General features: G+C 41.2%; 1 protein-coding gene across 1 annotated transcript in view; it reads left to right on the top strand.

Moving 5' to 3' along the window:
- BRF1 (BRF1 RNA polymerase III transcription initiation factor subunit) overlaps window positions 1-23,167 on the top strand; it is a 174,183-nt gene that overhangs the window by 6,956 nt on the left and 144,060 nt on the right. The window contains exon 2 of the mRNA XM_064659373.1: window positions 7,611-7,691. Coding sequence (XP_064515443.1) covers window positions 7,611-7,691 — 81 coding nt within the window. The remainder of the gene's footprint in view (window positions 1-7,610; window positions 7,692-23,167) is intronic.

Below are 23,167 nucleotides of genomic sequence, written 5' to 3'. Positions count from 1 at the left end.
TCAAGTTCTTAACAGATGCCTGTCAGTCATAACATTTGAACACATCCCAGCAGGAAGCACAGCAATACAGAGTCTAAGAGGGAGCTACTTTTCCCCTCTCTCCATTATACTGTAATTGCATCCTGGAAGATGGAGTTCCACGGAGCTCTTTGCCAGTTTGCACTTACTTACTGGCAGCTGCTTTTCTAGAAAGGCAGGCTATGAATCGAGTGTCTGAAGATGTGGAGTTCTCTGATCACTTTTTCACTCTGTCTGGGTGGGAGTCCCCTGTCTTGTGGTAGTTGTTGGGAGAAACTGTTTTCATAAGTATTTTCCTTGTAGCAGACAGGAGGAAAAACCAAATAAGAAGCTGAAGAGAGTGAGAGGAAGAAAGCTGAGCACACAGCAAACCCTGACAGTCCAGATCTCTCTTCAGGTTTTTGTTTAAAAGAAGCTGAGAAAGGTGAAGTCTGGGACTTCTGACACTGATCAAAGGATAAGAAAACAGTCTCACCTGAGAAGGTTGATGTGCCAGCAGTGCAGCAGCAAGCTGGAAGATGTAGCTGAGAAATGCAAGACAAAGAAAAGGCACTGCAAGGGAATACTGAGCTTGTGATCCTGACACATACTGTGTCTGGGGAAGCTCAGCTTCTTTTGTTCCAGAAATTGCCTTTAAAATGCTCTGTAGTAAGTTGAGAAAAACAGCATCTGATAAGTATCTTGGGCATAAACTGCTGGCCCTTGCTGTCCCTGACCAGCTTCTTCCTGGGGTTCCCCCAATGCTGCCCGTGGCCCTGGGGGATGATCCAGGGATGTCAGTCCCCTACCCCAGGGACTGTGCAGCAGTGCTGTTCTCCAGCTCCCCACAGCCTTGGGCCCTGTAGAGCCAGGCCCATGCCCCTGCCTGGCCTCAGCCCATCCCTGTGGCCCTCCTGGGCCATCCCAGGGCTTTATTTTGACCTTGTTCCCCTTGCTAGGCCTGTCCCTGACCCCCACATGCAGGCTGACATCCTGCCTGGCCTCAACCCATCCCTGAACCCCACGGAGGTGCTCAGTGCCCTCTGCTCGGCCTGTCCTGCTGCAGAGTTCAGAGTCGCATCTCTAGTGCAAATTTAAATCCCAATTATTTTTCAAGAAGCTATTGTCTAGTTTTAAACTTTGCATGCATCTTGCCCATCCAGCTGCCTGTTTTTACAAAACCAGCAGAAACTTTGTAGTTTTGAGACTGCTGTCCCCCTCTCAGGTTTGTCTGAAACTGGCAGAGGTAGCAGAGGCGTGCAGGGCTGCTGCATGTGCTGTTTTCCCTGGGAAAACAGGATAAAATGTGGAAGTTAGCATAGTGGAATACAGCCTCCACAGTCTGAGGCAACAGAACAGTGGGATGGAGAAGACAAGTTGGTGGAGCTAGGGCCATTTGTCAGCTCCAGATCAGACCTACAGAATCCTCAAATGCACATTGTGGGAAGCCTCACTAGGTTATGGAATGACTAGCCTGGCCACCAAAATGAGGTTCTTACCGTGCAGGATTTACCCTGCTTTTGGGATCTGAGGTGAATGAACATCATTTGTATGTCTTTGTGAGACTGGGCAGTGTGACTGTCTTGAAACAGGTTTACTGTTTGCTGGTTGTTTGCTCCGAATTCCTATTTGTTTTGATGGCTTTTGATTTAAAAATGTGTTATAAACTAAATTAAATGTGCATATTTTTTTCTTTAAATGCTAGGCAGGCATTTATTATTCGAGATTTACAATAACCTGTGTGAATTAAAGTCTTTTGACTTACTGTTACTTAGTGACTAAGCCTGGAGGTTTTAGGGCAGTGACAAATACACAGACATGGTCATAAAAATGGAAGACTGCAGGCAGCATTGAAACTGCAGCACCAAGTCAGGATGATGTAGAGCTTATGGCTCTTGTACAGCAAACATACATTAAGGCTCTCCATCTGCAAGTCTACATGAGTTTGCAATACACTAATTTGAGGCTGATGGGAAGAATGTTGCTTGTGGGAAATTATCTGATTGCTTTTGCAGCTAGGGAGAAAGGGAAGTTGTAAACTTAAAGCATGAACAAGCATTTGTTAAAATTTTTAGTGCAGGAGTAGGCTGCTTCAAATATTTGAATATCAAGAAAAAGTTTCTTTCTGCTAATGTATAATTTTTTTGTTGCAAGTAAATTATAAGCAACTTATTGCAGTGGCCCATTTGCGCTGCCATAAATGCTGAATGTGTACTCTTAGTTTGCAGCGTCCCTTGACATGTTTAATGCACCTTTTTATTTAGTAAAGCTGTGTTTCACATATGCCTGTGGAAATTTACTGAAATATTTTATGTACTATTTTATCTGTAAAAAACTTCTTCATGCTTTTTCATCGAGGCACTCGAGCTGCATTGACCTCGAGGGCAGAACTTGGTGGGAGTTTGCCTTGATCTAAGTATTTCAGTCTTTTGGGGTTTGTGGAAATGGAAAGTTATGGTCAGCAAAACGGAAAGAAGAGGAGGACTAAATAGAGGGAGGAAAAAGCTTGCATAAAATTTGAGCTTAACTTACTAGTCATTCATCTTCTATGCCTTTTTGTCCTCTAGAACCTTGTTAGATGGACAGTTACTGTCACAGTGGGTGCTTGTGAGACAGTTGGGGAAGAGGATGAATTCAGATTCTGTGCTTTTGTCTACTCAGTTGTTATATACAATAAAGGATTCTTTTGTATTTTTTAATACTACAAAAGTGGAAGGAGTAAGGGTTATGTTTTTGACTGGTAGTTGTTAATTGGTTTTGGTGTAAAATGTACTGATAGACCAAGTCCTGACATTAAATGTGCTTTACAGTGCAGCCTCCAGAAGTCCTGGAGTGGGTTCTGCCAGTAATACAGATGCTGAACTTGAAATGAAAATGCTGGGTACTGAAAAGGGAAAATTAAAATTAATACCAGCAAAATTCCTCCTATTTGTGGCCCGGATTTCTAGAGATGACAGTAATTCATGGTTAATTTTGAGTTATGGAGAGTAATTTACAATACAGAAAAAGGAAGTATAGATGTGCTGGATTTGCACATATTTGCACATATTTTTGAAAGATATCTAGAAGAGTATTTGCCTGTTTTACTCTGTGCTAGGTTCTCTCATTGCAAAACTAATTCATAATCATGCTGTGTTGGGAAGGAAGAGGGGAACTTGCATCTAAATAATTATCTGCTGTTTTAGTGAGATGAACTGAATCAATCTGGCTTTTCTCCCCAAATCCTCCAGGTGGCAGTCGTGTACCAGAGATAGTATGAAGGTTTTCCTGGCATTGAGTCTTTCCGTACTGTCCTTGGGATGGCAACAACTGCTTGCTGAAGTGCCGCAGAGGGTTCTGCTGTCAGCTGTGGCAGTGCAGTTGAGCACGTAACTTGGACCCAGACTGGTTTCATAGACTTGTGCAGCCCTAAACTGGGATGTGGTGGACACAACAGTATATTTATCTCTTCAGTTGTTAGTTAGGAAAATAAGCCCTTGAACACAAGCTGTGATGGAGCAGATTTAAAGTTTGTCTGTGTAAGCTTATGTGGCAGTGCCTGCAGACCTGTTAACTTCCCTGTAAAAACGGCTGAGAAAAAAATTATTTCAGTTACAAACTTCCGTGGTTTTGTGCATTCAGAAATCTTTAATCACATCATTTTGCCATTATATATTATATGAATTATAATGGGACATTTACTTACTCTCCTTTTGATTTTTATGGTCTAACTTAAGTGGGAAGCTCTTTAATTTTTTTATATTAGATTATCTAGTCTTCCCTCATTATGAAACCATTGTGATCCAGTCTGCCTTCTTTACCAGACCGAGACTTTATGCTGGGTCTGTAAATAACATGGATTTGAAATTGAAGTTTTCCCCCTACCCTGTGCTGATGAAGAAACTGGTGGTTTTTGGATTCAGTTTTATGGGGAAGGATTTTGGTAGGATTGGTCCTATCAGGTAGCAGAGACTCTTCAGTTCAGGTGGCAGGCTGCTTCATTCCCTGTCTTCACTTGCTCATTTATGTAGAGGAAACAAAATCCATAATACTGGGACTGTATCTCTTTCTTCTCCAGGTGTTGAATCTGAAACTCCTCATGTCACTACCTGACAGAAAAGTGCCCTGTAAGCTGCAGTTCCCTGAGTGGCTGCTCTTTGCCTCTGCTGTATGGAGGGATGTGATAAGTGCTCTTCCTGTTATGTGTTGTCTTCTTGTTGCTGTTCAAGGTTACCACAGACTTCAAGCTTTGCTTGCACCTTTTACAGCTTGAGGAGCATTTTTGTAGAGAAGCAAAGTGCTGTGACTTCCTTTTTTAGGGAGTTGGTGGAGCAAAACAGAAATGGCCAAGGTGCCTGTGCTGTGAGGAGCAGCTTGAGGATGGCTGCTCTTGGCTGATGGAGGGACAGTCCCTGTGGAATCATAGAACCATTTAAGTCAGGAACCTTTAAGATTATCAAATCCCACCGTTAACCCAACACTGCCAAGTAGTTCAGCTCTTATGTAATGGGGGTTGTGGGCTGGGTCTGGACCTGTTTAGGCTTTGACCAAGTATCATCAAGTTCCCAGGTATATGATCTGCATCTTCAATTCTCTTCTTCTGTTGTCGTTGGGGCACTGCAGCTCACTGAGAGGACCACAAAAAAATGGAGTAGCTATACTTTTGAGCTGCCTAACACGTCTCTCCACACCTTCTGTTGTCCAGAATTGCATGTAAATGTCCAAAACTAACTAGAAGAGGAGGCTTCAGTTATGCAAAGCTGCAAATCTGAGTTGAGTTTCTAAAAATAATCAGTAGGTGACAATGTACCTCACGAAGGAGGGTATTTGGGTTGGCTTAGGGAAATGTTAGCGTTAATGTTGAAGATTTGGCAGGCAGTACTTGAAGACACCAAATACTTCTCGGCCATATTTTTATATGTCTTGAAAGCTGAATGTGAAAACCCAAAAGCCTGTTTAATTCTCTTTTGAAGCTGTAGAGGGAAAAATGGAAAAGGTCAAGAAATGCAAAAATTGCAGTTAATCTGGGATGTTAATTTGGTTGTGCCTAACGATTGCTGTTCCTTTTCTTTGTACGTTTTAAATTACTAGCTTTGTAGGGATTTTTGTCTTTAAATGAATCTGATAATTTCAGTTTTATTTTTTAAAGAGTTTATCTTTTTATTACCCAGCTGAACAGTTATGTTAATGAGTTTGATTTGCATTCTGCTTGTAAGATTAAAGTTGGTGGTGAGACTACATAGTTAACTAATGGCAACATTAGTTTGCAGTTCTGAGAGTTTAAGTGCTCAACAGGCTAGTTTTCTGTCAGTTTTCAAAGCCAACTGCTAATTAGAGATGTTCAGTCTTTCCAGTTAACTCGCTGAGAAATGGGCACATGAATTCTGATAGCAGAATATGTCTTTCAGATAGCTCTGCTGGTATCTGCTGCAGTCTCTATTGCTTGGAAAGAAATGCCTTTTATGTCTGATGGTATAGCTTGATGTCTAATGAAAAAGAATCTTTAAAAACAAAATTGCTGAAGTCTCAGCTTAATTTCAGTTTGTTTGTATTCTTCGTGGAGTTTAGCTTCTGAGTAAGCTAAATCATTTAGTTATTAGTATTGTTTATCACCACCATAGGGTTGTTTTTGTGCAAGCTTTTTAGTAGTAACAGGGAAACCTGTAAAAGAGCTGTTTTGCCTGTGACAGTCCAAAGCAGTCCAGTATTGTGGTGTCTTCAAAGACAGAGGGGATTGGAAAGTGGAGCCCTTGTGGAGAACAGGGAGCAGTGGTGTCTTTGAAACAAGCGCTGCCTCCAGCCTGCCCTGTTTGCTCCTGCTCTTCTCCTGCAGTCAGAGTGCTGTACTGATGCTCGAGTGTGTGCTCTCCTGCTCCAAATCAGACTAGTGAGGAAGCCTGTGGTAAAGCAAACCTTAAAAGAACAAAAACAGGGAGGGTGGGAGGCAGAATTTCTGGAGAAAATGAACATAAAACTATTGCCACCATTGATGTTTTTTTTTTCCAGGCGAACCATTCTTACTAAATGTACACCAGAAATGTTGTGTGTGCTGTGGTGGTTTGGTAACCTCTCTCTGTTTTGCCTCATCAATCTGTTTTCAAGTGTTTGTGGAAATAGGAGGCTGTACCTGTAAGAATGCCAAGGAGATGTTGCTGTCTGTAACAGTCAAATACAGAGTTGGGAGAGTTACCTCTGTACCCAGTGAGGAGGTCACTGTTGAATGTTTTTCACTTCTAATTAGGGTGTTGAACTGAAGTACTTATCTGTGGGGCATTTGAGTGAAAGTTATTGTTTGTTGAAAGGATCTGTTAATGAAGTGAAAGTGAAGTTAGTTTCTCATGTGGAAACCTAATTTAAAGGTTGTATGGAAAACTAAGCTTTGAAGGCTGATAGGCAGTAATTCTTGAGGAATGTTAGCTTTTCTGTTCTGGTTTTTCTTTCTTCAATATAGACGTACATTAAGTGTAACTGAGAGGAGACCAGAGCTAAAAAAGTCTGGTAAGTGGGAACAGTTTAGGTCACAGTTTCTTGTAATTTGTATATGCTATGGAAGTATCTTATTCAGGTGTGTAGGAGAAATGTCCTGAACTGTTGTCAAATGCCAGTTCATTCCTCTCTATGTGTCTGTCCCAAAGCCTTCCTAGTTTATTCTGAAGAGCTGGTGTAAGAGGAGAAAACAGCTATAAGAACTTGAGGAAAAGCTGTAGGCATCATAGGCAACAAGATGACTTTTTTCTCTATCCTGAAGAGCAGACTACTTGAATTAAGTAGAAGTCCAATTACTAACAAATTGCTTGTTTTCTGTCCTGTGCAATTTAGCTTTTTGGTCACACTTGCTGTTAAGCTGATAGGTTCGAATATTCTGCTTGAAGTAGCCTGATTGTTTTTTAAAAAACTTTCCTGCTTTAGTGGAGACTATTTCTGTCCTGGGTAGTTTAATTCCATGTTCTGCAAGATTGGTTTGCATGAGTAGTTCCATTGACTCCCAGCAGACTCTGCATTCAGACTGCTCAGCATTGGCACAGATGCATAAACCAGCCTCTAGTTTATGCTAATTTACAACTCAGACATCTTTTAGTCTCCAACCTTTCAGGGTGTAAAAGTAGCAGTTCCAGACTTGCAGTTTTTGTAGCCTAAGTGTTGCTCTGTGTGCCTAATGACAAACTGAAGTTATTTTAGAGTAAGTGCTATTTCTGCAGTAGCCAACACAGTTGCTGTTGAATGCTAAACAGGTTTTATGTTCTGTAGTGCCAGTAATTAGCTATTAAAACTCTACACTGAATATTCTTCAGACAAAATATATTAACTAAGTAGTTTTTCACCATTTACTCTGAGAAATATTTTACAGTGTTGATTTTCTTATTCTGCCTAAAATAGGCATCGAGAGATTTTTGTACTTCCTTTGGAGCTGACATTGGGAGGGCTTATGGAGCCATGTGGTTCTTACAGTATCCCAAGGAAGAAATAATTTGCACAGCATTGCTACTTGAGGTCTTAAGTCCTTTAAGCCTTTCTTAATGTAATTTGACATGTTGTAGATTATACAGATACTGCATATAGTGGCACAATAAGTTTTATTTTAATTAAGTTATTGCCTTTGACATGTCCGGTGTTTGTTTTTTTTCCCCTAATAGGTGCAGGCAAAACACCGACTTTGGGAGGAGGATTCCACGCCAATCTGGGAAAGGAGTCACGAGCACAAACTCTGCAGAATGGTACTAGCAAGTTTTAGTCTTATTGATATTACCTTTTTTTTTGTTAATATGATTGATTACAATTAATTTTTAGTTTTGAATGTGACCTTAAAACCTTGGCAGGCCTCTCGTTCAGCAGACAAGTCTGCTTGGTGCTGATTTTACATTGTGCTCTCATTTGGCTGCTCCACCTGATTGATGGGGTCAGGTAGCTGGCTGACAAAGGGTAATGGCACCTGACAATACTACCATAGTTTAAAAGGTCTTTTTCAAGGTTGACATGCTCATTGCACCTTCTTATTGTCTGTTAAACCTGTTGTGGCCTTTTATTTTGATAGGTTTTCGGGGTTCTTGAAATGCTTTACACATATTTTTTTTTAAGTATAATTCTTTCAATGTTTTTGGTTTTAAGCAGTACAACTGTGAGATAATGCATATATTTATGCACACTTCATAATAATCAGGTGCTTAATATGTAATTGTTGAACAGAGAGGGGAAAAATGGAAAAAAGGTTTCAGTGCACAGACGATATTTAAATAAATATTCTCATTACATGCTTTACGTTTTAATTGAGATCTACATAATCTACACTCTTTAAAGAGAGCTAATAAAACCAGCTTTTATTCCAGAAGCAGAACGGTCTTCCAGTTTCAATTGCTGTTACTCATATCAAGGGACAGGAGTTGTCATTTTTTGGCTAATTAATACTCCTGTCTCATGTCTCTTGGAGATGACAGCTGATGGACTGTCATAGCAAAGTCTCAGAAGCTGACAGGTAATTAACCAGGGATGTAGATGGGTTTTACTGATAAGGTACTCATTTGGGGGGGATATTTTAGAAAAAGATATTTTCCTAAATTAGTCTCACACTTGCAGCTCAAACACAGAAAATCTTAACTGCTATTATGCCTGCACAGGTATAAAAAATAAGATTGATATTATATCTCCATAGGCATAGACAGGTTAAGATTGATCTTTGTTATTGAATTATAGTCAGATTGCTTTACTCAGCTTTATTCAGCTGATTTAGATACAGATTGTTTTATATACAGAATGTTTTATTCAGCTGTGTGTAGTGAAAACTATTGAGCCCTGTTTGTTTGGCAGAGTAAAGCTTGCACTTTAGGTGAACTAGTTTCAGTGTCAGGCCAGAAGTTACTATCTCATGAGTTTTAAAAATGCCTGTATAATGTGTGACCTATATAAGTAGTGGAATAAAACCACTAAAATACCTTTTACAGTTAGTGAAGTTTGGTTTTCAATTTAGGCACTTTAATCAAAACTGTAATTTTGCACAGGCATTTTAAAAATAAGTTGGCTTTTTGTGGATAAGGACTGCCCAGTTGTCTTTAATTGTAGAAAAGTAAAATGCTGATGGAAGAAAATCTGTCTTCGTGCTTCTTGGACTGTTTGAATCCTTCAAAAGCCCTTTTGGTTATGCTGAAAGGTAATCACAAGTAAAGACAGTGTAGGCGTTTTTCTGGAATCTAAACACAGCTCCTTTCCTGGATGAGTGTTTGCTGGGGAATATGTCTGAGCATCTTCCTTCCCCACAGCTTTTGTGTGTGGGGCCTCCCTGATCACACACAGTGATTCTGACTTGGCTGAAGTATATCAGCATCACATACAAGAAATTATACTTGCTTTAAATGAACTTATCTCCCAAACAGTTTTGAAACAGGAAAATAATTTCTCTTTTCACTTATACCTCTCTGAGGCTCTTTGCAGGTTTTCTTCTCTTTCTTTTTTTTTTTTTTTTTTTTTTTGTGCCTATCCTTTATATAAGGAGCAAGTACTTGGTCTTTGATTTCTGTAGTCAGCCTACATTTGTCATGCTGCCAATCTGTCTCTGGGAAAGTTCTTTTCAGTGAGCTAAGTGATGTTCTTGCTTAGTCCCAGGCATGACAACAGCAACTGATATTTCAGGTAGAGCAATTGGTGTTTGAAAGGCTTTTCTTTCTGCTGCTGTATAATGAGCTGGTTGTGTGCTGCTTTTAATCACACTTTTAGCTTTACATAGCTTTTAATTGCAAATTGAGCTATGGCAGTGAGCTTACAAAATCTCACCCTGTCACTGTGTGCCCATAATCATTTTTTTTGGGGGGGGGGGGATGAAATTATGTTAATACCCATTGTGGTTAGACTTCAAAGTGTAGCAAGGTAAATGAACTTACTGTATGTATCTTAGAGGAAAGGTATGGAGTTCTTCATTGAAACTGAAGTGCACTGATAGCTGACTGTACTAAAAATGAGCAGTTATCCTTGGATGGCTATGATGGCTGATCAGAAAAAAATTATTTATTTGCGGGTGCCACAATGTTGGCATTTCCAGAGTTAACTGAGCTGCAAAAGCACTGCTGAAATGAGCTCCTGTTGGGATGCTGGTGCAGTTCCACCTTCAGTTCCTGCGACTCGCTCACGGCTCCTGCGTCAAGGCTGCCGCTGCCTTCCAGGGGTGTGAGCACACGGTTTTCTCCTGTATACTGCTCCATGCAGGCCATGGCCAAAGGGAAGAGCCATGCTCTGGGAAGCAGGGATGGTTGGCGGATGGAAGTCATCCCCAGAGGATTCGAGAGCAGCTGAGAGCGTGTGTGTGGTCTGAGAGCGCTGGCGGGTCTCGCTCTGCGCCTGCTCTGCCTGCCAGCAACCTGCAGGCTTGATGTGGTGGGGGAAGAGTCCAGCAACAGAGCAGGGACTGGCTGGTTTTTAAAAAACAGCCACCTCCCCCTGCTAGCCCTCCATCCCCCCACTCCTTCCCCATCTAGTTTGGGCCAAATTCTTCCTTACGGTAATGTCTGTGTTTTCCAGGGAGGTGAAAGGGAGGTGATATGGGCTCACTGTCTCTTATTTAATTACCAGTGAAGCAGCTGGGGTTGGCTGAGTGTATGATGCTGCTGGTTTTTGAGGCTTTTAGTGAAAGGATGTTTAGAATTAGATGAAAAACAGTTTTTCATTAGAATGCCTAGGGTAATAACTTTATTTTTTTTTTTCCTGCATTCTAAAGTGAAGAAATGCAGAAGTAAAATCTCCCAACAACTGCTCAACAGTTCTGGACTCTTCTAAAACATCATTTTGTGCATTGGTGGTTTTATAGATATGTGTGTATATATATATATATATGTGCTGTAAACAGAGCCGTGAGCAAATGCTGAAGGTTTTTTTAGTTTCCAGGTTTGTGTGAGAGTGTCTTTTATACATAACTAGTCTCCTTTATCACATGTGCCTTTGCTGTACGTTTCCTCACTATTTATAATGCGGTGGGACATGGCAGTTCATAGTTCCTCCCTTTCTTTGCTGAACCAGCTGATGTTTGTGTGTGTTTGTTTGGGAATTGGCTGCTTACAAAAATGGGAGTCTTGTTTATACTTGCTAAAATATTTATGCAGGAAAGACTTAATACTGTTGTATTTGTTCATAATCAGTTTGATTTTCAGTGTGCAGTTCTATGCTAATTGAGTGTATGAAGCTCCATGAGTTCAACAAGCTCAGGTCCACAAAATGCTTTGTATCTGTGCCCATAGACTTCATTTTTGTAGTAAAACCCTGCACACCCGTGAGATTTTTCAGCTTCAACTTTGTTTTAAAGGATTTGAAAAAAATAGCTAAATATTGCTGGTTTTTTTTGAGAAAGAAGAATTATCAATAAAATACTAGCTCAGAGGGGAGACCCTTTGACAAGACTTCTTCCTCTGTGTCTAGGCCTCTTCAAATTCCTACAGTATTGGTTAATTCTTATGGTTACCTACTGGGCTGAAGGGCAAAGTGCTGTCTCTTTAAATCTCATTTTACAGCTCTGTGCTGCATTACATAATCTCTCTAAATAGCCAGTTTATTCTTGTTTCCTTGCAGGCAATCTGCTCTCACTGTATCCGTGTCAGAGTCGTCGTTACAAGGGAGTTGTTCTTGACTTGGAGCGCTGATACTTTCAATAGTCCTCAGTGACCAAAAAGAAAAGGGAGAGGAGAAGGAAGGTCAATGGCATGATTATAACTTGAAAGCTTCAGTTGCAGATATTCAAATTTGGTTTAAACTAAGTTTGAAGATTGCAGCTGCATCTAGCTTAATCCAATTTCTGAACTGTTGCGCTGTGTTTTTAATTATTTCATGAAATGAATGTGTGTTTTCCCTCAGTCCTCTTAAATACCAAAACATAGCTAACAGTATTTTAATGCTAAATGGGAAGACATTTCTGAAGATGTTCTGTAATGCATTTTTGACTGTTTACATTTAAACTATTTGCTTAATTCTTTAACCTGTGTCGTCATCACTAATTTCATAGGTGGTTTATTACAAGTGATTGTGGAGGGCCCTACTTCCTCCCAGAACTACACATCATGAATTAGACCGGGACAATATATTAAATGCGTGAAGAGCAGAAGTGTCCAGAAGGGAGGAACAGAAAACGCTGTTTAACAAAACTAAACCAATAAGGGAGGAGAGGATAGTACAGTCCTAAAATAATTGAAATTGGAAGAGACCTCTGGAGGTCCACAAAGTGGTGGCTTTGAAGTTGCATTAAGCTGCTCAGGGCCTAGTGCAGCTGAGCTCTGGTGATCCCCAAGGAAGGATATGATACAGTTGCCCTGGACAACCTGTTCTCTAATGGTTGACCACCCTCACTGTGAAGAATTTTTCCCTCCTGTCTAGTCAGAACTTACTTTGATGAAATGTGACTCTTGTCCTTTTGCTGTGCATCTCTGATGTTTCTGGCTCCATCTTTATAACCTTCCACTGCATAGCTGGAGACACCAATGAGGCTCCTCCCTCAGCTTTCTTGTCTTAAGACTAAGCAAATTCATCTGTCACCTCACACAATGTGCTCCAGTCTCCTAATCATGTTAGTGACTCTGCTGGATTTGCTCCAGTATGTCAATGCCCTGTCTTGTGCAGAGGAGTCCTGAACTGGACAAGGTACTCTAAATATAGTCTCAAATGCTGAACAGGGGATAATAATCACTTATCTTGACCTGCTGGTTGCAGTCTTAATAGTGGCTCTGGGATGAAGTTGACCTTCAGCACTGTGATTGGGTGCTGCTGTGTCATGTTCATATTTTTGTCCATGAGGAATTTAGATCCTTTTCTGCAAACCTACTTCGTAGCCAAACAGTCCCCAGCCTGTATTGTTGCCCTGCAGTTCTTCTGTCCCAGAAAAATTGCGTTTGTCTTGTTCACAAGGCTTCTGTCAGCTCATTTCTGCAGCGTCTTCAGATTCCTCTTGATTAGCAGCTCTGCTCATCAGTGTACTGACCACTGTCCTGATGGGATGTCATCTGCAGGCTGGCAAAGGGAATCTCCTGGCCCATTGTTCGTGTTTTTAATGAAGGCATTGAACAGTATTGACCCCAGTATCAATCTCACTTGTAAGTCTGAGGGTGAAAGTCCTGACCACTACCCTTGGAACCACGCTGGTTTTTCACCCAAGTTGCAGTTCACCTGCCTAGTCTAGATCTCCTCAATTTGGCTACCAGGGATAATGATGAGATGGAAGGAGGGAAGAGCTGTGGGTACGGTTTACTTTGACTGCATTCTGGTTGTTATTGCAGGTGGGCACGATCTGCCCTCATTGAACTGCCAATACAAATGCAGTTCCTGGTAACCTTCTTGCCTTTTGTGTCTGGAAATGGTTTCCAGGTAGACTTTTTCTATAGCTTTCCAAGAAACTGAGGGGAGGCTGACTTGCCCCTAGAGTCTTACTTTTCTCCCTCTGGAAGAGAAGCCTGATGCTTGCTGCCTTCAAGTCAGAGAGAACTTCTGATTCCTGCAACTTTTTACAGATGGCAAAGGTGGCTCTTTTTCACAGCCCCCTTGGCATCCTCAGGTGCATCCCATCCAGTCCAATTAACTTGTGTGTGGAGATTTTTCTTAAGTGAGCCCTTGTTCAGTTTTTCACTGCCACAGATAATGCTTCATTTCCTCCAAACTCACATAAAGACCTGAAAACAAACACTGCAACAGAACACCAAGGAGACTCATGAACTGCTGTAAAGGCAAGCTGCTAGATACCCTGTCTGCTCAACATCCTGCACATCGATATGGAGTGTCCTTGTGCTTTGGGGAGACTGTACTTCTGGCCTCTTTGGCCTTCACAACAGTACCTCAAGGGGTCTTGCTTACCTCTTCTCTGAGCAAACTGAAGCCTTCCCTTTGAAATCCAGGGTTGTAATTATGCCACCCATCTTCCTCACGCTCACAGAATCACAGAATATTCTAAATTGGAAGGGACCCACAAGGATCATTGAGTCCAACCCTGAAGTGACACCTCAAGATCTTGCTCATCTCTGGGTTACTGCAACCAAGCCTGCCGTCAGACTTTACACTCTCCACTTCTTCCTTTCTAGGGGTGGTAGGTATATAACAGTGCTTCTGCTTGACCTGTTCCTGACATGCCCTGGAAGTCCACTGGATTGCCTGTGCCCTGCTATGGTTCCCTTACAGCAGAAGCTGGGGTGGTTCACCATGAGAACCTGCTGTCTAAAGGAGGCCTCATCTTCAAGATCAAATAGTCTGTGGCAGCTGCTCATGACAGTGTTTCCTTTGGCCTTGCCTCTCATCCGGACCCATTAACTCTTTATTGGCCTGTCACTTGTTTTTCAGCAGAGCTTCACACATTCAGGCTGTTCCTTTGTGTAGAATGAGTCCCTGTCACCTTCCCTGTGTGTCCTTCTTGTGGAGCCTGGAACCATCCATCTCATGACTCCAGCCATGTGAGCTGTTCCACCATGTATCTGCTACTCCCCAGTGAATCTGTAGTTTTGCAACTGTGCATAGGCTTTGAAGTGAAGTCTTCCAGATTGTTTCCTTTGTTGAATACAGTCTTTTCTTTAACTCTTCCTCCTGTATCAATTCTTGTCCCTGGCTTTGATTTCAGTAATGAGTCTTCTAGTCTAGTGTCTCTCCCATTTTCTTGTCCTTCTTGCTTTCCTTTCTGTTGGGATAGAAACTAATTCTAATCCTCTCATTTCTACCTTCAGTAGCACCATATTGAGTTTTCTCTTGTTGTCTTTTAAAATAATAATTGCTTGAACTCATCATTGCTTAAAGTTCTCCTTTTCTGGTTTTGTCTCATATCCTCCTAAATTTCTTTACTTAATAAAGCATTGAAAGACTTCCTCTTCTACTCAGACCATTGCTTCAGTTTTACCCTCTCTGATGTGCCGACTGCCTTGTCCCTTATGAGTCCTCTTTTATCACTAACACCTTCTGTCTCATCCATTTCCCTCATCTTCTTCACATTTCATGTGTTAACTTTCCCCATCTCTCCTTGAAGGAAGATAAGGAGCGTCTTCTCCTTTTCATTTGGGATGATACTACATGTTTTTTGTGTGTGGATGTGTTTTGTTTTTTGGGTCATGGGATTTTTGTTCTTGTTTGTTTTGTTTGGTGATTGTTGTTGTTTCAAGTGCAACCTTTTCCTTTGACAAACTTCTTCATTCTCAACGTACCTTTTCCAACTAGTGCCATGCCATGGCTGGAGCTAGGGTGGCAAAATTTAGATATCTATGTGAGCTCTTCATTCTCAACTCCTTTCAGAGTCTCTGCATAGAGACAGACAGATTTAGGGTGTGATTAATTTAATCCGAAAGGAAGTCAAATGACTCATTCTCTGAAGCGTCTGTTTCTCTTCACTCACTGAAAGGAAGTCTATATTGACTAAGCTCAGCCACTCATCTCTGAAGATAAGGGTGATGAATCGTAGGCTTTGGTGTCTGCTGGATCCCTTTGCATTTGTGGATCTCCTTGTTGACACAGACTTAACATGGCCAAAACTGAACTAGGAACTGCATCCAACTGCTCTGTCCTTTTGGATGTTAACAAGTTCAAGCTTCTTCCCACTGAGGCCACTCACAGCTTTCCTTTCTCCTGTCTTTTAGATCCACCCTCTCCAGCATCTGCTAAAACATGCATGTGTCCTAGCCATAATGCTCACGTATTTGTTTCTTGAATAAGTGTCTCTTGACTTTTGTTGCTTTTTCTCTCTGATCAGAACATGCTCCAGAGCCAGGAAAACAGAAAAGTTGTGACTTGGAATGCTCAACCTCTGGTGCCTTAACCTCTTCATCAAAGGATTTTTAAAGGAATGTTGTTTTCCCATCCTATTTGCCTGTTCACATGCGTGATTGCTGTTACTTATCTCGTAACAGTTCAACAGGGAACTTTCCTGGTGTTAGGAGGCTGCTGTGTCTGAGTTCCAGCTTACTGGACCGCTGTGCTCCTGAGACTTGTTTGGGTGTCAGTAGGTGTGGGCTTTCCTATTTCGATGCTGGCTCTGGTAACTCACAGCAGCACAACCCACAGCTCATGCTGGAGCCCTTGGTGGCTGAACCTTCAGGTGTCTCAGTGCCTTACTCACCTTTCTCAGAGCTTCAGCTTCCAAGGTTTTCAGGCAACTGCACTAATCAGCAAAGACCTGAAGAGACAGGCAAAACACTTATTTAAGGAAAACAAACAAAAAAAACTCAGAGGCAGAAAACCCACTTTTTAGCCAGCATAAGTTACTCCAAGAATTTGGATAAAACCAGATTTTATTTCCTTGCCTGTTTCTGTATTACTCTTGGGGACCCATGGAGTTTGATTCAGAGGCCTCTGAGGAAGCCCAGATCCTTCTTGTAATTCAGCTTCTCCTTCAGCACATGGAGAATCTCTTCTTTTTTAGATGGCTAATGAGACCCTGTGTTTCATCATCTCCAGTTTTCTTTGTTAAAAGTTCATCAGCTGATCTGGGACAGCCTTTTGGTTATACATGGATTAATTACTTGAGTTGGAATTTGAAAATTTTTATTGTCTTAAGCTTTGTTTGTTGCTAGGGAATGATGAATAAAGTACTGTTGTGGAGATGCTTTTGATGTGCTGCTTATCCTTACAGGGACAGTATAATGGAAAAGAATCCAAGTCTTCTTTAATGAGATCTGTTACTTTTCTAAAGAAGATGATCTGGGATCCTTTAAGTAAAGAGCAGAGGAGATCTGCTGGAGATAATGTAGTGGTAGGATTTTGCCCAGAGACTGATTGACAACTTAAAACTTTGAACACAGCATTCCACTGGGTTGAAATACATGAGTCAAGCTTTGCTGATCTTCCTTACTCTGTTCCTGTGTTTGCTTAGCCAGAAAAGGGAAAACTTAGAAAAGGCATTTCTAAAATTCCTTGAAGGTGTCGATTCAGTCTGTATGTGTATGACTACACAGGGAGATTGTCTGAGGACAGTCTCTGTTGTTTCTTTTAATTTTGAAGATTGTCTTTGAAGTTGAAAAAAAAAATTGCAGTCTTGATCAAATGAGTTAACACGATTCCTCTTGTCTTAACTAATAACAAAATATTTGCATGTTCAGCCGCCTTGAATTGGCCTGTTTGTGACTGCAGAGTCAAAGGTGTCTTTCATGATTCCTTTGCTCTGTCTCCTCTCCTGTCTCTGCTCTGTCTCTTGGTTTATTAGCTGGCTGTGGGCAAGAGAACTCTCGTGCCAGGGAAGCACAAACCTCTGCTTTGTTTTGTCAAACAAAAGAAGAAATGCCCTCTAAAATTCTGCACGCTTGTGAAATTTCTTGCCTGGATATTGAAGTTTTGGCCTTTTGTATCTCAAAATTTCTCCCTGTTAACTTTGACAATTTCTGTGTGACACAGAGTGAGACAATATATATCATGCTTGTGGAATTCACTGATGGAGATTTATCGCCCTACAGCCTTGTGTAGGTAATTGGAAGCTGTCATTTCTCTTGAGAGCAATTGTTTACTTAAAGACAGTTTATCTAGTGGGCTAATGTTTTTTAAAACATTTGCTTTTTATAGTACCATTCACGAGGAGATGAACTTGGATATTAATGGGTCTATCTTCCTCCTCGTACAGCACAAAATAGGTGACTGCCTCTCTCCACCTTCCTCCCCCTCTACTAATGTCTATAAATTTCAGTGCTAGTAATCTGCTTCTTCTAACAGACATATGAATTAAATAATTTTAGCTTTGGAATGCTGTTTGACAAGCTTAAAATATACTCCAGGTAACATAGCTTTGGTTTAAGTTCCATGTAACTGCTGCTCTCTTTTTTGATAGTGAAAAACATGTATGTCACTTATATGGCATAGGACTGCCTTTCAAACATTGAAACATGAGTTTTGAAGTGTTTGTGTCATTTTGTAGGCACTGTGGCTCAAAACTTGAGAGGGAAAAGGTTGTTGCTTTTTATTGCTGTGTTCTCTGATAGTGCTGAGTTCCTTTTCATGTGTCAAAAGTGCCTTCTTGTTTTGCTCTATGAAATAAATTGGAGAGTGATGTGACACTGCAGGGAAGCATTCCCTAAGCCCAAGGGTTTGCAAGTGTGATTTGCTTGTGGAGCTATTGCATTTTTCTTGGGAGATGGCTTTTCTGAAATAATGGCTGCAGCACTAAACTTCTGGACCCTCTGCAGAAATAACAGAAAAAATTTAGTGCCTGTGTACCCTGATTTTATAAGGAGACTGTGATTTATTTGCTTATGTTCTTGCATACACCTTTGTTCTCATTTCACCTGCACTTTGCAGCAGAACACAAGTTAGTTGTGATCCCATCTCATCATGGCTGGTCTTGGAGGAACCAGAATGGATCTGTTGTTGTGGGACACAAGTGACATCTGTCAAAGTGTGTCTGTGAGAGGATGTGCAGGCACATTGTATTCCTTCTGTATTCCTGTTGTAGGGCTGTAAGAGCACCTGTCCATGCACATCTGGCACAGTTTCTGTCATAGGCATCCAGCAGTGGCTGAGGGAGCACTATCAGAGCAGTATCAGCAGTGCATGTGATGATGCTTCTCCACAACATTACCACCTCATTCCCTGTGCAGAAGTGCATGTGCAGCTTTGATTGTCCTCTTGCCTTCCCAGTTGTGTGAGGTGTCCTCCCAGATGCACAAGCACAGCCATTGCAAAAGACTGGCTCCTGCTTGATGCCTTTGCTTGCAGCAGCATTTCCCAGGCAAACAGAGTGCACTGGTGGAACACCCAAATGTAAGGGCAAACAAAAAGAAACACAGGCTTCTGTAAAGGTACGAAGTGTGTGTTCACTTGGAGGGTTCTGTGCCCAGTACAGCCACACCAGCAAATTTATCAGCAGACTGACCTATGTCAACCCTTGGTCAAAAGAAGGAACCACCAAGAACCTCAAAGCCAAACCCTGGTTCCAGCCTGAACAACAGCTCTATGCACTCACACAAGTGATCCCTGACCTGGTACGCAGCTCCCTGGAGTCCATTTCCATGATAAGCATCTCCAAACAGCAAAGCCAGTTTGATCCCAGCCTTTCCCATCCCTCAACTGCCCTTTCCCATTCCCTTCATCCAAATATGCTGTGCCTTGGCTTGGGCAATGCATCTGTTTACTGGTACAGTGAAATGATTTGAGTTTCACAAGCAAAATCAAAAATTAAAAAGAACCAACCCTCTTTTTTTTTTCTTTTCCTATTTACCTTTGATCAGTTCGCTCCTCCACGTGCCACCACACAGTGGAGGAGGGAATGGATGACGTAGGAATGAGCAGGAGCCTCTTAAACCAGCTTTGTAGCAGAAGAGGCTGAACGCAGGACTGCGTAGCGAGCTCCTCTCTCTTCTTCTTTTTTTTCTTAGCTTTTCTTTCTTTTTTTTAGCATTTATTTATAACCCACTGTCCTGTTACGTTCAGTCCTGCACAGTCAGAGTGAAGGAAGGTGTTTTCTGTTCTTTTGGCTTGACTTGCAGTGAGTGGGAAGAAATTTTAGAAATGTTCTGTTCATTGACTGCTGCTGGCAGATGGATGCTCTCCGCTTGAAGTGCCTCAGGCCTTGATATCTTCCGTTTTCTCCCCCTCCCTCCCCCCAGCACACACCCCGGAGTGCGCAGCCTGTGCTAATTTAGTCGCAACTTAAAAAGGAGCGATGAGGAAGAAACGCTCGACTCTGACAGAATTCCTGTCGCTCGCGACATCTTTAGGGAGAACGTTTTCATTTCAGGATCCCTAAGGATTTTTCCAGCAATGTGTATTAGGTGTTCTGCGATGCTTTGATGGGGCAGCAGTAAAATTCTTAATGCATTTTAGGACCAAAGCGCTGATTCTGTTTATATGTTAATCAGTTCAGAATATACAGCATACCTGACATCCAGTTTGATTTTTTTTTTTTTTTGAGTGTTTTGGTAACTGAGGCTTGGGTGTTTCTAGTTCTGAGGTGGCCTTTCCATCTATGTGGACTACAAAGCAAACCTTTAAGCAGTTTGTTAACCTGGTATGTTAAAACATTTTAACCAATTACTGTATTTTACTGAACTGGCTGTTTCTATGTCAAGAGCTTTCACCACTTACCATCACTTAGAAGTTGAGTGATGCCAGCTCTGAGGACTTTGATTCAGGTTTTTAACAGAAAAATGTTACAATTTTCTGGTTCAAATTTAATGGAAAAAAATGGAAAAAATGGCCAAATTATACACAACTAGGACTAAAATCTGTTGTTCTATGCTGATTACTACGCCTTAACTTAGTGGATATCTTCAAAATACTGTGCAGCTACAATCACCAGGTGGTGCTGTTGCACATTGCTGAAAACGCTTCTGGAAAATAAGTTTCAATTCTGCCATTACCGTAGTTATTCAACTCTTAATTTCATGGGAGGAGTGGTGAGAAAGATAATTTCTTTCTTTAATCATGTCGTTAAAGTAGAGCCTTTCCTGAGAATTTTGGGTTTGCTCTTCTGCTAGCTGCTCAGAGTGGATTTTTAGTTTATGATCATCTTTGATGTAGAAATGGTGTATGGGATAATTTAGGAGGTTGGATGCTGGGTGTACGGGACCATATCTGGGCTGTAGCCTAAGTGAGTCCTTCTTAGGTGCTGAGTTTATCAAGGCTCACATTAAGTTAGCAAAGGTGAAAGGTTGAAAAGTGATGTCTCTTCATAAGCTGAACATAACCTCTTTCATGAATGTTATTTAATTTAACCTTGCAGGTTTTGAAGAGCAGGAATTCCATCCTGCTCCAGAAGGACATTCTTTAAAAAAAACCATCCAGGCTCCAGTTTCTTTTCAATGTCTTCAATAAATGTAATGTTTTTTTCTCTTATTTAGAAAAAAACTTTAGGTCATACATATAAAATGAAGTAACTTTTTTTCCCTCAACAGTTGTAAAGTTATTGGAGTTGTAAAGAAAGTTGCTTTTTTCCCTAAGGCTTTGCAGAACTGGTTGTTTATGGATGAGCTGTGGAATGGGAAATCATGAATTTAAAGTTCCAAACTATTCCTTTAGATGAAGATTTTTTTCCCCCTCTTTGTACTCAAATAATTGAATCATTCTAGAGAATAAAGACAGCTAAGTACTCATCTGCTTAGATTAAACCTAGGTACTGTCAACCATGTAGATAGAAATGTAGGAAGTGTAAGTAATTGCAGGAGGGGGGAAGAGTTCTCAAATGCCTACCCCTCCTGAAGGCATTATTATTGCTGTAATTTTAGATGTAATTCCTACACTGAAAACTTAACACTTGAAAAATGAATGTAATTATTTCCTACATGGAGATTTTTCTGTTAACTTTGTTTTCCAATAGAAATTATAAGCAAATGACACATAAAAAGTAGAGAGAGAAGTACAGTGTTGTCTTCTCAAACCCAGGCTCCAGTGTGGCAAGGAGTTGGGTTCAGCTTAAACCTGTTTTTTTGATCCATGCTGTGTAGACCTGCCCTGGAGGAGCTGTGTTTGCTTGGCATTATTGTTTGGGACCCCATATATGTACCTAGAAGTTGGCTTTAATCACCAAGATTTAAAGCCTTCGTGCTGTTTCAACAAAGGTGTCCCAAACAAACACAGTGTAAATTAAGTGGAAAGGTGATTGATTGCTTAGGTGTTTAAAGTCAGTTCAGAGGATTCCTGTGTTTTCAACCCAAAGAAGCTTCTCTTAAGTTTGAACAATAGAAAAATCAAACACGGATCTTTCTTCAAAGAAAGGTCATTAGCACTGAGTGCAACAACATAAGTGGCTAATTATATTCAAATGTGTGACTCCCTAAGAACTTATATTATGCTAATGAGCATATAAATGATTTTTTAATAAATAAATTAGGAACAGGATTCTTAGAAGAAAGCTGTATATTCTTCCTTTATGTGCCCTAATACCACACAGTTGATTAGTAGTACTTTTGGGTGGTATATTCTGAAAAGCATATTATCAAGAAAGCAGTTTAGGATCACAGTTCCAGTTTCTGGAGGAATACACAGAGCTGCGTCTGTAGAATCGCTTCGGATACACAGGAATTGTGCTCCCACCCTCTCCTTTATGGTCATTCATTAGAGAGAATATATATGAATAGTATTTCCATTGGACCTTAGATATGCTATTTGATTGCTCGTATGAATCAGTATTCAGGGAAAGCATTCTGTGCATTTCTGTGGTAGAAATCATGAACTTACTACTTTGCTTTGTAGTCCCTCCATTTAGGATGAATTTGTGAGAATGGGTTGCTCTGCAGACGTTGATCATTAGGTCTGATCTGAGGCTTGAGCGTTTTTTTGGTAACAGTGTAGAGCACAAGGAAGCTGAGGTCACTTGTTTCCTGTCCTTGCAAAATTGATGGATAAGACACAGCCATCTTCAATCTCCGTCCTTTTTAGAAAGCATCACATTATCTTGTCTGAAAGAGAGACATAAACACTGCAGAGTTTCCAGCCACACTCTCATGGGGTAGCACAGGTGCTAAAGCATGGGTAATCATTCTTAGAAGTCATCTCAGTACTTATTTCCAGAGTTTGGCAGAGCCAATTGATGCATTTCTGGTTCCTTTGGGCACATGTGGATATACATACAAGCTTAGACGGATGCACAGAAATCCTTTTACATGGGAAAAGACACTTTATAAATCAGGGTAGGAGATTGATGCCTTTGCTTATGGAATATATATACTATGTGTTTTGAGGGAGTACAAGGACAGCTGTAAACTTCTGCTTTCAAACTCTGTGTAGAATCCTTGTAGCAGAGAAGGACATGGAGCTGATGGAGTGAGCCCAGAGAAGGGCAGGAAGATGCTCAGAGGGCTGGAGCATCTCTGCTGTGGAGACAGGCGGAGAGAGCTGGGGTTGTTCAGCCTGGAGAAGAGAAGACTCTGAGGAGACGTTATAGCACCTTCCAGGCCTAAAAGGGGCTAAAAGGACAGAGAGGGACTTCTTACAAGGGCATGCAGTGACAGGACAAGGGGGAATGGCTTTCAGCTGAAGGAGGGCAGATTTAGATTAGATACAAGGAAGAAACTCTTTACAGTGAGGATGGTGAGGCACTGACACAGGTGGCCCAGAGAACCTGTGGATGCTACAGCCCTGGAAATGTTCAAGGCCAGACTGGACAGGGCTTTGAGCAACCTGGTCTAGTGGACAGTGTTCCTATCCTTGACAAGGGGCTTGGAACTAGATGGTTTTTAAGGTCCCTTCCAATCCAAACCATTCTATGATTCCATGATGATTCTGCCATCTCAGACAAAGCATAAAAGTTGTGTGTTACTGATGAGCTGCTCTCAAGGCTTGT

This window comes from Pseudopipra pipra, chromosome 6 (assembly GCF_036250125.1).
Source record: "Pseudopipra pipra isolate bDixPip1 chromosome 6, bDixPip1.hap1, whole genome shotgun sequence".
NCBI classification, from domain to species: Eukaryota; Metazoa; Chordata; class Aves; order Passeriformes; family Pipridae; genus Pseudopipra; species Pseudopipra pipra.
The sequence above is the reverse complement of the archived record's forward strand: the minus strand, read 5'-3'. Positions and strand labels throughout refer to the sequence as shown.